At 33.0% G+C, this 13,028-nt stretch overlaps 1 protein-coding gene across 1 annotated transcript in view; it reads left to right on the top strand.

Moving 5' to 3' along the window:
* The window catches only part of HERC2 (E3 ubiquitin-protein ligase HERC2), a 645,607-nt gene that overhangs the window by 309,519 nt on the left and 323,060 nt on the right, over positions 1 to 13,028 (top strand). The window contains exons 42-44 of the mRNA XM_089238586.1: positions 284 to 549; positions 4,873 to 5,149; positions 7,153 to 7,319. Of these exons, the coding sequence (XP_089094712.1) occupies positions 284 to 549; positions 4,873 to 5,149; positions 7,153 to 7,319 (710 nt within the window). The remainder of the gene's footprint in view (positions 1 to 283; positions 550 to 4,872; positions 5,150 to 7,152; positions 7,320 to 13,028) is intronic.

Here is a 13,028-nt window from a genome sequence, read left to right as displayed (position 1 = left end):
GCACATTTGTGTGTTTTCCCTAAAAGACAAAATTGTGTAAAGTAGTTAGAGTTGAATATAGGATATGTAAGATGAGGACAGAAGGTTTTTCTTCAGAAAGATAAAAAAAAAGGAAATTTGAAATCCAGCAGCAAAATAAATTTTTAAATCAGTTTATATTTATCATTATCTAAACTTATAAATAAATTTCATGAAATTACTCTAGATAAATGAATTTATTTGATGATAGATAGAGTTTTCTGACAATGTTTTTCTAATATAATGTTTCATGCTTTTAATATAGGCAATGAAAGTATTTCTCCAAGGAACTTCTTTTTTGCATTTGGGTTGATTAAAGCAGGCAATGCAGTTATATCACAAGACATTTTGCAGAAAATTATATCACAACCATATTTGAAAATCAATGATGTTGATGAAAATAAGATTTCTGCTGGTTTATCACCTTATGAAACACATTTGTTAAAGTGTCCAACTTTGATCAATTACTTATTGAATGTAGCTGCTCAGCCATTGCCAATAAAGATAATTTTTCCTTGGCATGAACTAGAGGTAGGTTTTATAAAAATTACCTTGTTTTTCTATCAATTTTTAATAGTTTCTTTGTTATTCATTATTATTGGCGACTAACGTTTGGAGACAAACGTTTTTTTCCTTGCTAGAGCAAATTTAACATTTGCAGTGGTCTCAAATAGAACTTTTTTTTCACTGATGGACCATGGTATCTACTAACTTGTGGTTGAATCCAGGCTCATCATTTCAACTTTTTCCAGGGGGTGGGGAGAAAGAAGAACATATATTGTAAAATGGCGTGAGTGGAAACAGTGGGGTGAATGGAAACAAAACTTCAAAAGCATATATAGCTGTGAATGCATATAAAATTACTGGGAAATAATTTGAACTATTATTTTTCTATGGTGGCAACACTTCAAACCAGTAGGGAAATAATGTTTTGTTCCAGTTTCAACATTGTCTGTTGATGTTTTCTTCACAAGTTTTTGTCCAAATTTTGCACGTACTCTGAATTTGTCTGGTAAGTAAAAGTCTATACTATATATAAAAGTAAATAGCAATGTAAAGACTGCCTTTAAAATGAATATGAAACTTTAAAGACTGTTTATTTTTTTAATTTCAATACACTTAGCCCTGGGAATTTTTTAATTTTTAAGGTTGGTTTTTTAGAATGTGCGGGGGAATAGAAATGCAGCATTTTTTTCGTGTGGTTCTATTCACCTCACAACCCAGAAATATATTTTTTGTTTTGGTATGCCATACAGGTACTAATGCTATATAAAAACCTATTCCTCATCTATTTTATTTATTTTTATAACAAAGCTTTTTTATCAGGGTTGCTGTTAATATGCTACGGAAATACAAACCTGTTGTTGAATGATATAAAATCGTAGTCCATTGACAATACTTTCAAAGAGCTGCTTCACAGTCTGAGACAAGATCAGACTCCCAAGACAAGACAAAAGAAAAGGACTGAAGTTAACGTCATCCCCAACAAAAGTATAGGTGTTGAGGACTTCATGGCTGAAGATGGGGATCCTCAAACTTAAGATCCCAATGACCCAAACTCTTGTTGCTTCAAACAACCTAAGCCATGGGCAAAAAAATCCGGGAAATATAGAAAACCTGTTCATTTGTCATCAGAGGATGATAGTGCCTATTCAGTGCAGGATAGCGATGAAGAACTAATTTTGTCCTTTTCAGAGGAAAACATGTTTATTGATAAAGAAGTTGAAAGTAATCCTTCAGACCCAAACACGTCCATCATCCCAGGTGACTATATGATGGTCAAATTATATGGATAAATAAATAACTTCTTTTAGATGCTATATTTGTAAAGTAAGTTTCCTCGAAGACGATAGTTTTGTTAGAACATTGGTAAAAAGAGCCACAAACCAAAGAATTCACACTGATCGAAGAAGATTCTCTTGTCTCCAGAGAAGATGTCATCAAAAAAATGCCCTCGCCATTTTGAGTACAAGCAAGGCCGGCGCCAGCATGAGGCAACGAGGTGGCCACCTGGGTTGGCATGATTACAGGAGTGGCATTTTTTATGACAAATTTATTATGACGATGTTTTCACTCTCGTAAATTTTTACACATCAAAATAATTTTGAAGAGAAAGCATCAGTAGATAAATAAGAGCAGGTAAATGAAACACTTCTCAGTGTTGAAATGCTATTCAACTCTTTGCTATTCAATGCTGCATTCATCTCAACACACCTCTTTTCTTGCACTTTTAAAAAGTGTTACCTGTCTCTAGAGAAGTTGGTTTATGAAAAAAATCGGGTTCTTTCCCTTTTTTGCATGGTCACCACAAAAAGGGTGGGTCGGGCAGGTCCCTTACTCGGGGGCCTGATATAACTCTCATCAGATGTGATTCTATTTTTGTTTTTCACACTACAAATTCATATTAGAGGGTCAGTGAAGAGTCTGAACTGGGGGTTCACCAAAGATCTTAGCCTAGGGCCCTACTGCGGGATGTGGGGCCATGGGCCTTCATGTTGTGCCTGGTTAAACTCATGTTTGGGATTCATGAGGTTTGAGCCCTGTGAACCTATTGGGAGGCATATTCACGGATTGAGAGCTTTGATTATAACCATCATCAGAAGAATATCACCAGCACAAGAACTCTGACATATGGCTTTAATTGAAATAATCATGATGCTAATCATTGAATCATAGGGTGTTCATCTGTGTTGTCTGTGAATATCTCCTGAATATGAAATCAAGCATCTATCCTCAATAGGTTGAAAAGAGCGCTATGACCCCTACAAGGGTAGGGCTGGGCTCTAGCGTGGGGGCCCAGGATAAACCTCATTGTTTTTATTTTTTTTACACTATAAATAAGGCTGACCAAAGATCTCAGTCTTGAGCAAGGGGCTCAGCTCCAGGATGGGGGGAATAAAAAGGAAAAATGTTATTGCACCCTTTAATTTTTTTTTTCATGATAAGGGGCCCATTGCCTTTTATTATACCTGCACAGACCTGTTTCTTTGCTCACAGAATTTCGATATCTGTGCAGAATGATAAATAGCATACTAGGGAATTTTTTTCTGTGCAGAAAAAATACTCTGTGTACATAGAAGCATTCACAGACTCTAAACGGCCATATTTTGTAAATCTATTCACCATGAAAAAATTGCGCCTTTCTTAGGCACTTTTGTCCATAACCAATAAACGTGTGAAAATAAAATTTCATTGGCAAAAATATGCCCAAAAATGTTGAAAAATATTATATAGTACAGTGTTACACTTACATGTGAGAAACACATCAATGAACTATAACACCTTCCGCCACCTATCAAATAAAACTGTTACAATTCTTCGATTGAAATTTAGTATATATATTTTTATTAATGTGCTGCATGAAAAAAACAATATGACATGATATTAGTTAATATTTTATAAGTAATAATATTAGTTAAATGATCAAGTTTGCCTCGAAATTTTAACATTTGTTATTTGTCAATGGTAAAACAACATGAATAAAACTCATTAACTGTAGCCGTCCTTGGCTTTCATATTGTTTTTGATTGTAATCACACAAAGCCTACAATAGCTACAATTCGTTAGTTTTACTAACAATTTTTTACCATGCGTATAAAATATTAACTAATATCATTTCATATTTCTTTTTTTATATGACATGTTAATCAAAATCCTGTTACTAATTTCAATCCAAGAATTGTAACAGTTTTATTTGTTAGGTGGCATTAGTGGTTCTAGTTTATTGATGTTTTGAAAATGAAGTTCTAGATTGTAAAATATGAGTTTAGCTGACTTTCGTTTCTGAGTTCTGTGAGAAATTTATGAAACTGATTGACAATTTTGAAGGATCAAACTATCCATTCCTGGAAGTTTTTGGAGTAAGTTAGAAGACAAAATCTTCTCTTAAATGCCAAAGACAAGGACATTTTTGAAAAAGACAAATAACAAAATAAGTAAAGTTGAAATGAGCACAATAGAATGCGGACTGCAGCTGATAAGAGAAATCAATAAATTGATTCTACTTGTGACATCCAATGCAACATATGAAGCCTTTCAGCATGTCTATTTTGTAAATCATCTTTGCACCCCAATTGAGTATTAGAAGACTTCTCCAAAATTTCTTCTCAATTCCCTGGATAGATCATACAGATCTCTTGGGAATATGTTTTTAGTTAAAGAAAAAAAGATATTCCACAGGATGGATAATCGATGGATACAATAATTTCAACATACAGCTACTTCTAGTGGTAAAGCAAGAAACTACTGTTAATGTCATGCAAACTCTAAATTTAAAAAATGCTGCTACTTCAACTTGGCAGGAGTAACTATTCAGGCTTTACAATTCCTGTTAACCATAGAATGCTAGCTAAAATATATAAAAACTGCATGTTAACGTCCTATAAGTCTGTTTCTGAGACGTAGAGTTAGTATTCTAGAGTTAATAGTGGAAATGAGGAGAGATATTTTAGTCTACAACATTCTTATTACTTTCAGAAGTCAAAGGCCAAAGAGAATATGGAGATTACTATAATATTATCTTTTAACTATCTACAGTATTACTTTTAGCTCTGTATGAAAAATACTTTTTTTCTTCAAACTTGTGTCATCAGTTTCGTTCATTTTTTGCGAATGATGTATAAAATGTTTATGATTTGAAATTTTTTTTACACATAAAAAATCCTTTTTTTTGCAAGATATTTTGTGCTGTGATAAATTGGTGTTAATTATATAATATAGATAAAATAAGCATTCTTATTTTGAGTAGTCATAAGTGTCAGTAATTGAGTGTTTAATAAAATTAACTGTATGTGTAAAATGTTAACTAGCATTATATTTTTTCGAAGTTGGCTTTCATTATGTCTTTACTTCCAGGCAGCAAGTTTGAGCACAATTCTTTTCCTGATGTCTGAAGCTCACCAAATATGTCATATGGTTCACAACTCCAGTTCTAGTCCAGATAGTGAGGCTGGAAGTAGCAGTGGGACAAGTGATCATTCTTTGGACCATATACCTCCACCCCTGGCAGCTTACTACTCTAATAAGCCATATTTTAGAGAAGTTACTGCTCATTTTTCCTCATCAGAAATAAAAAAACTAATGGAAATGGGATTTTCGTGCATGAAGATTGAATGGGCATTACAAGTTTTAGGTAAAATGAGCTTACATTTGATATTTTATTAACTAATTTGATATTTTAATAACTAATTTGGTATTTTTATAACTAATTTGATATTTTTATAACTAATTTGATATTTTAATAACTATTAAATAACTAGCTGATAACCAAACAAATTTTTTGATGTTTTTAAAAAAATTAGTTTTAAATAAGATGCATTCTTTATTATGGTATCTTTGATAAAACAGAGAAAAAAAATTAATATTTTTGTTTTTAAAACTATGTAATGAGCTACTCTTTTTAAGTAACTGGGAAAGACCTCTGTTGAAGATTCACCAAGGTTGATCCAAGTTTCTGTTTATCAAATGTTACATACTCTGTGTTAATCTTATTAGTTTCTATGTTTGTAGTCCAAGAAGTTAATTCTTATCTCGGGTAACATATATGCTGCTTTCACAAACATGTGTTCTTTATAATATCAACTCAAAAAATTCAAATAAGCCATAAATTGCAAACTCATGGTTATTGACAGAGTAAAAATTGCCTGGATACCAAGTAAAGATGAATTTTGGAAAGAAAATTCACATTCCTCTGGGAAATCGAACCACCAACTTCTCATTGTCCAGGCGAGTGCTCTATCAAAGAAAGCACTTGCCCGAACAGAGGAATGTGAATTTTCTTTCAGACATTTATTTCCATTCAGTGTCCAGGCAATCATACTTTATATAATAAGCGGAGAGGTTCATCATTTCATGGTAATGATTATTGATTGATTATTGAAATAATTATTATTGATTATTGTATATATTCAATTTCAATACACATTTGTTATCAATAGCAACTAAAATTGTGCAAACTTTTTCTTACTATCTCATTAGTTTTGTGAGAAGTTTTGCTAAACTTGGTGCATTGATCAGCTATGTTGCCTATTATTCAGCCTCTTATTTCAGAAAATGACAGGCCTATATATTTGGTGAAGCTGATCTCTCAAGGAAATATTCTTCCTATCCCTTCTACCCACTGAAAAGAGAAAGAAAGCCACATTTTTAAAATAAGTTTTGTGGCATTATACAGAGGGTTTAATGATTTCTGGAATGATATATATATACAGGATGTTTCAAAAAGAATCACCTGATTTGAAATGCGTATATTACAAAATATTGAACATACTCTTAAGATTAATTTTATTGTACATGGCTAATCAAAATTTTTTTACAAACCAAATTAAAGGTGCCCAATATGTCCACCTTGGGATGTATGGCATACGTCTATATACAGTAGTTAAATTCATCCCAAACTTTTGTGAGAATGTTTGCATCCACTGCAAGTAGATTTCTATGGACTACGTGCAAAACTCTGTCGGATGCTCTCCATATTTTTGTCTGACATGTGGGGACGGCCAAGGGATTTCCGTTTACACAGACAACCCTTGTCTTGCAATTGTTTATACCATCGCCTAATGCTCTGAGCAGTAGGAAGTTCAACACCATGGTATTGTGGACGAAAAGCATGATGAACAGTTGTTATGGACTCACACTCCACGAAGCTTAGAACACAAAACAATTTCTGTTGTGCAGTCACCGTCTTGACAAACACTGAAGTGGTGACTGAAGGAAGAGCGTTAGTGCTACCTGTCAGCAACTGTGTAACACTCAAGATTTCCCTCCTTCTACCGATACTTTATTCGATCAAAACGGATTGAAAGCTGAATATTTATGATTTTTTTTTAATCGGATGATTCTTTTGAAACACCCCATATTTTTAATAGAGATCTGTGACATGAATTTTGCAATAGAAGGGGTCAACGAGAGAATTAGCATGTTTCAGTTAAATTTTGAACTTTTGTATGCTTGATTTATATTTTCGTTTGAAACAGAGTTATAGGTGAAATCAAGATGTTTATCAGGGGCGGATTGTCACGAGGGTGTGAGGGTGTTCATGCTCCCCCCAAGAGTTTTAAGGCATTGATTTAATGCCCATATAAGTCTAAATTTTAAATTTAATGTATTAAAAGTTTTTATTGAATCCTGTTTTAGGAAGAAAAGGTGCAGAACCATGCCTAGAAGCTGTGGCTAACTGGTTGATGGAACATCAAGACGCAGAAATAGATGAATCTGATGATGAAAGTGTTACATCTTTTGAAGCAATATCAGATTCTGATTCTTTCAATGAAGATTTTCTAGAAAGATTTGGTCCAGTAGAGGTGAACAGATGTTCTTCATGCTTTTGTTTTTTATTTTCTTCTCAATCTTTTGAAACATTTTTCATTTCATCTCTCTATTGAACTGAAATTTAACAAAAATATTGTAGATCAGAAGAAGGTAGTTAAAAGTTAGATTTTAAAATAAATGACCCAATCTACAGCATTGGTACCTGGTCTATTCAAAATGTATTTATTCTAAAAACATGCTTTCTTTTAAATTTGAAAACTGCTTGTACCAAGCTATTTAGCAAACCTTTTGAATATTAACACAGTAATCAAATCTCTGTTATTTTTTTAATGAGTATTTTGAAGGAACAGTTGTAAGAAAGCTGTTGACATAAGCGGTTTTTTGAAAATAGTTATCATAAAATTACATAAATAATAAAAGTTTTGTTATTTGAATTTATTAAATTAAAGGTAGATATACAACAGAGTCTCAATATAACAAACTAATAATATTAATAAAAATTAAATACCAACTATTTTTTATACGTAACAAAATTTTTATCAAAATGCTTTCATTTTCATTAATATTCTCTCAATTTTTATAATTCCTTCATGGTAAAATTTCTATGTAATAATTTTTTTTGATAGAACAAAGCTACTTTCATTACAGGGAGACTCAGTTTTTTTTTTAAATTTTGTGTGGGTTTTTTAAATTTTGTTTTGTTTTCTTTTTTAGTTCTTTTATTTGGATTTATTTTGTAAAAATACACAAAAAACAAACTTACATTTTTAAATAATCATTAAATTATTGTTGCAATGAATTTATACACAGTTTAGCCCCAGTATCAAAACCACAAGTAGTGTGCAGCCTATAGCAGATGTGTGGCACATTTTAAGTTCAGGGAAACTAAATGAAACCCAAGTTAGTGCTTTTGTTCATCACAATAGGGGTAAATGATTTATCACATTTTGACAGATGACACATTGTTTTAACGCAATGTTGAAATAAAACATCTCCAAAACAGCAGTACTGCTGGCTGGTCCAGTTGATATATAATTAAAAATGGTTCATTTTTCATTCTTGATTTTAAAGTGAGATTTTAAATTCTTTGGTTAATTAGAATGCATCATATTAATAGTGGTCATATAATGAGAATAAAGCACTGCTGGAAAATGTTGCCATAGTTTCTGCTGCATGATATACAAGTATTTAAAAATAATAAATTTTGTTCATTTAATTCGAATCTGTATTTATTTACAGCAACTGAGAATTTTTCCAAATTATGTTTATGTTCAACTCTATCTTTTCCTTATATGATATGATGTCCCTAATCATGTCACCTATTAATGGAAAAAATACCTTTCAAATATTAGATCTATTATTCCATCAATTGCCCTGTGAAAACAAGCCATTTCATTGGTAATTCAAATGAATGTGTAGAAACTGATACAATTTGCCATTGCCTCAGAAGCTGTATTATGTTTCTCCAATTCATTTATTGCATTGATTTTTGACGTACTCATCATGTTACTTAGGGGAGCCAACTTACAGTGTGATTCTAAATTTATAGCTCTTCAGGGAGTTGATAAAAGACACCTAAACAAGCAAGCGTTTTTGGTCATAGAATGTGTGGTTAAATCACTACAGCAAAGGTGGTTGAAGTTTGTTTTAATGAGTGCACAACAGCACTTCACCAAAAGAAAATATCACATTTTTCAGATGTATTTACTGTGATATGTATTATCAATCATTCAAGGGTGCAGAGAATTGTAATATGTATTTTATACAAAAATTGCCACGTTTTCAAGATAAATAAATTCAATTGGTTGAATGGTTGATGCTTTTCGGCTCTTCAATAAAGAGCCGTCATCAGGACCTCATGGTCAGAATTCACACTATAATCTAATTCACACTGTTTCTAATTTTTTGTGATAATTGTAATATGATTTGTCTTCCCATGGTGCAACCTGGATAATGCAAAATCTACCTCAAATCATTGTACCGCTTGTCAAAGCAAGGATCCAGAGAGGGGGAATGATTCCTCCCAAGAGCTGAATGATATAAAAAAATTGCTGTGTCCCATATTTTACAGAGCAATCAAACAAACCTACACAATAAATTCCCTCCCGATGCATTTCTCTGAATCTGCACCTGCCTTGTCATTATTTGGCTCAACATGATCTTGATGTAACATGCATGAATAAAAACCAAACTTTGGTTTTAAAAAAAAATTGTTTTCATTAGTCCATGTACACGTTCGGATTGGATTGGAGTTTGAAAACCACTGCGCGTTAATGCTATTTGAAAATAAGCCATCTTAATATTCTGCATACAAAACCCAATTATACTGGGACCTAAAGTTTATGGTTTATTCCAAGCAGCATTGTTTCATTTTTTTTCTTTCAAATGCCTTGCTGAGAGGTTGATGAGGAACTTCCTGAAGTGAAAACAGTAGTTCACATAGGGTATTGCTTTTTATTATTTACACAAAAGAACTATCTCTAATTGTGTTTAATTAGCACACATAAAATCAAGGTAGTTTTCTGTTAAATGAACTCTAGTTTCAATATTTGTGAGCAAAATTGTCAAATATAGTAGCCCATGGCAATGCATACTGTCATAGACTGTTAGTGGAAAAAAAATTAACATTGCTAATAAGAGAGTTTAGCAAATCATAACAAGCTGTTACAAAGTTATAATTTGCTAAATTCTTTGAATTAGATTCACATATAGAGTGAAAAAAAATTTATACACAAAGATGGAGCTATTAGCCATATTAACAGGAACTTTTGATTAGGCTTAGATGTGAAGTGGGTGGTCATCTTTGTTGACATCTAGAAGCATAGTCTGTATTGACCAACAAAATCTTTTATAACCTGAGGTAAATTATATAATTATTCAAGTAATTTACTCCGAACAGTAAAAGTACCTCCTTAACGAATAAATTTACCATCATGGGGGATACTCAGATTTATAGTACAACTCGTTCTGTTATAAATTGCCTATGGTGATAGACCGGAGTTGTGTTCAATTTCAATGAGAGAGAGAGAGAGAATGAAAGTACATTTTTACTTGGACTGTGATCAAACTAGAGTAGGGCTCAAGGGCAGAGGCATATTGACCGTGATCAAACTAGAATGGGGCTCAAGGGCAGAGGCGTACGCCCCCAACAATTAAATAAATTTTTGTTAATTAAATGCTTTTTTGGAAAATTGGCACCAACTCAAAATTTCTCTGGAAGAAATTCTGTGCCCGTCCATAGATCGTCTTGGGTACGCTCCTGCTCAGGGGCAGTCCCATTCCAAGGGCATAGTGAGGGGAGGGGACTTGGGGGTCTGGTTCCCCCGAAATTTATTTATTTATACAATATTGTTGGCCCAGGGGCCTATACAAGAGGACGCAATTGAAAATGGCAAAGTTATTGTTTGATATTGGACAAAAAAGTTTCATATTGGAAATGTGAGAAAATGACTGAAAAAAAGGAAAAAAGATGGCAAAATCTATTGTTCTATCACTTTGGTTCCCCCCCCCCAAACGAAATTTCCAACTACGCCCTTCCCATTCACTTAGTAATGAAATGATTGTTATAATTAGAGCCCGAGTTTTCCACTTAAAAAATGGCAAAATATGAACTAAAACTGAGAAAATATATGTATGGAACAAATAACCACGCAAAAAACTCAAATACATTTTTAAATGCATCTTTCCTATTTGTCTTGGTGCATATTCATTTGCAAAAACATATTCTCATGCAAATGACTTTGCAATGTATTTTATTTAGGAATTTCTATTTACCATTACTGTAGCTGCTCACTAATGGAAAAAAAAGTTGCTCGGAAAAGAAGCAAACCACATGTGCACACAAGTAACAAAACATGAATAATGTCAAAAATGGGCGGATTTTCCTCCTGAGAGATTTTACTTTTTACTTGAAAAAAAAGAAAGAAATGACAAGCAACTAAAGCACCCAGGCTTCTGGTATGGCCCATTGTAATTAGAAGTTCCTTGGAATTTGAGCAGCTAAACATAAAACTATTTTAAAATGTCAAATTTCCGATTCGATGGAAAATGTTGACAGATCCATATATCCATGGAAGTGAACGTGAATGTAATAGTTCAAACTTTTCTATGAAAAAACGTCTTATACTCTTGAAGAATCAACTGCTTTGAGATCAAAAATGAAATTTCATGACTAGAGTTCTGTTCATTTGTTAATATTAGAACGAAATGATCTCAAAGACGTTCCAATGCAGATAAAGCAGCAATTTTCAATAATTTTATGTTCTTACAGACTAAAAAGTGAAAATTCATTTATAATGAGAAGTACGTTACAATGAAAATTTTTCTCGTGGTTGTTAGCTGTCGTTATAACAAACTTTTATTGTATTATGAACAATATTAATTTGAAAAATTATAAAAATTTAATTAATCTTCCGCACAACTTGAAAATATGCACTTATTCTGAAAATTCTTCAATTACATACATTTATACACACATTAATGCTAAAAAGAGGTTAAAATAGGTAAATGCAAAAAACACGACTAATAACAAATTTATAAATAGTGCAAAAAAAATCAAAAATAAAAAGGTCAATTTCCCGTCTCCCGGTGGGTGACCTTTCATTAAATTAAGTTGTATAATAACCAAGAATGGCGACTAAAGCAGAGTTTTCCAAAGTGTGAAATAGTCCAGAGATGCAATAGTCCAGAGGGTCGGTAGAAGCTGTGGGTTTAATATAGGATTGTATGGGTGGGCTTGAGTTGGGAGAGATGAGAAAGAAATTTTGTTTTTAAAGAAGGGCTATAAAACAAAATGTTTGGGAAACTTTTCACTGAAGCAGCGGTTCTCAAGCTACAGGGTTCCGACCATAGAAATTTTACGCTGATCAGAGGCGACCACTGATGCGTATTTGTGTTTGAGTACAGGTGATCATTTGTGGAGAGTTTACTGCATTTAGGAAAATGTAATGGAACCCTTCCTATACGTCTCCCTATTACGTTTCTGACCTTACTTATTTGTGCGATATTTGGCTTCAGTTGCTATACATTCCTATACATTATCCCTGTATGCAGGGCCTAATTTCTGCATGGGCAAATAAAGCCTTTATATCTTTGAGCTTTCGAAATTCAAACAACATACATTCACTGACCAATTAACATCTTTAACTCTTGTCGCAAGAGCCTCTTAATTCCTGTTTTACCCAGGGCCTTGCCAGTATACACTTCAATTAATCAACAATTTCACTTAGATTCGAACTCCCAAGTCTTTGGAAAACACCATTTCTATCAATCGGATCACATAATTTTTCAATTGGTAAAAATGTGTCACTCAAATACAGTGTTTCCCGGTTTTCCAAAACACACATAATGAAGAAATGTTGTAAGCGGAATCGACTGCAGTTTCTCATGCATACTTTTTACTGAAAAAGCCATAAAATTTAAGATGATTGACTGGTTCAATGGCTTTTGACAGGTACTGAAATAATTATTGAACGGGCTATGGTATGCTGATAGCCAGGGCTGTAACTAGGATTTTTGCCGCCCCCACAATCAATAATTTTGAAAACGGTGTTCTCTGTTCCCACCTAAAAAACTGTCGCCCACTAAATTTTGCCACCCGGGGCAGTTGCCTCCTCTGCCCCTCCTCTAGTTTTGGCCCTGCTGATAGCAAACATGTACACTATTAGTTCTGTCTTTAAGAGAAAAATCTTTCAGCAACGGAACTCAATACATCATCTACTTTTTGCTTAGATATAGAAACC

Source organism: Pholcus phalangioides, unplaced genomic scaffold, assembly GCF_987345545.1.
Source record: "Pholcus phalangioides strain wild (caught in Gottingen) unplaced genomic scaffold, Ppha-v1.0 ptg000011l_1, whole genome shotgun sequence".
NCBI lineage: Eukaryota > Metazoa > Arthropoda > Arachnida > Araneae > Pholcidae > Pholcus > Pholcus phalangioides.
Note: the sequence above shows the minus strand (reverse complement) of the source record. Positions and strands in the feature narration are given on the sequence as shown.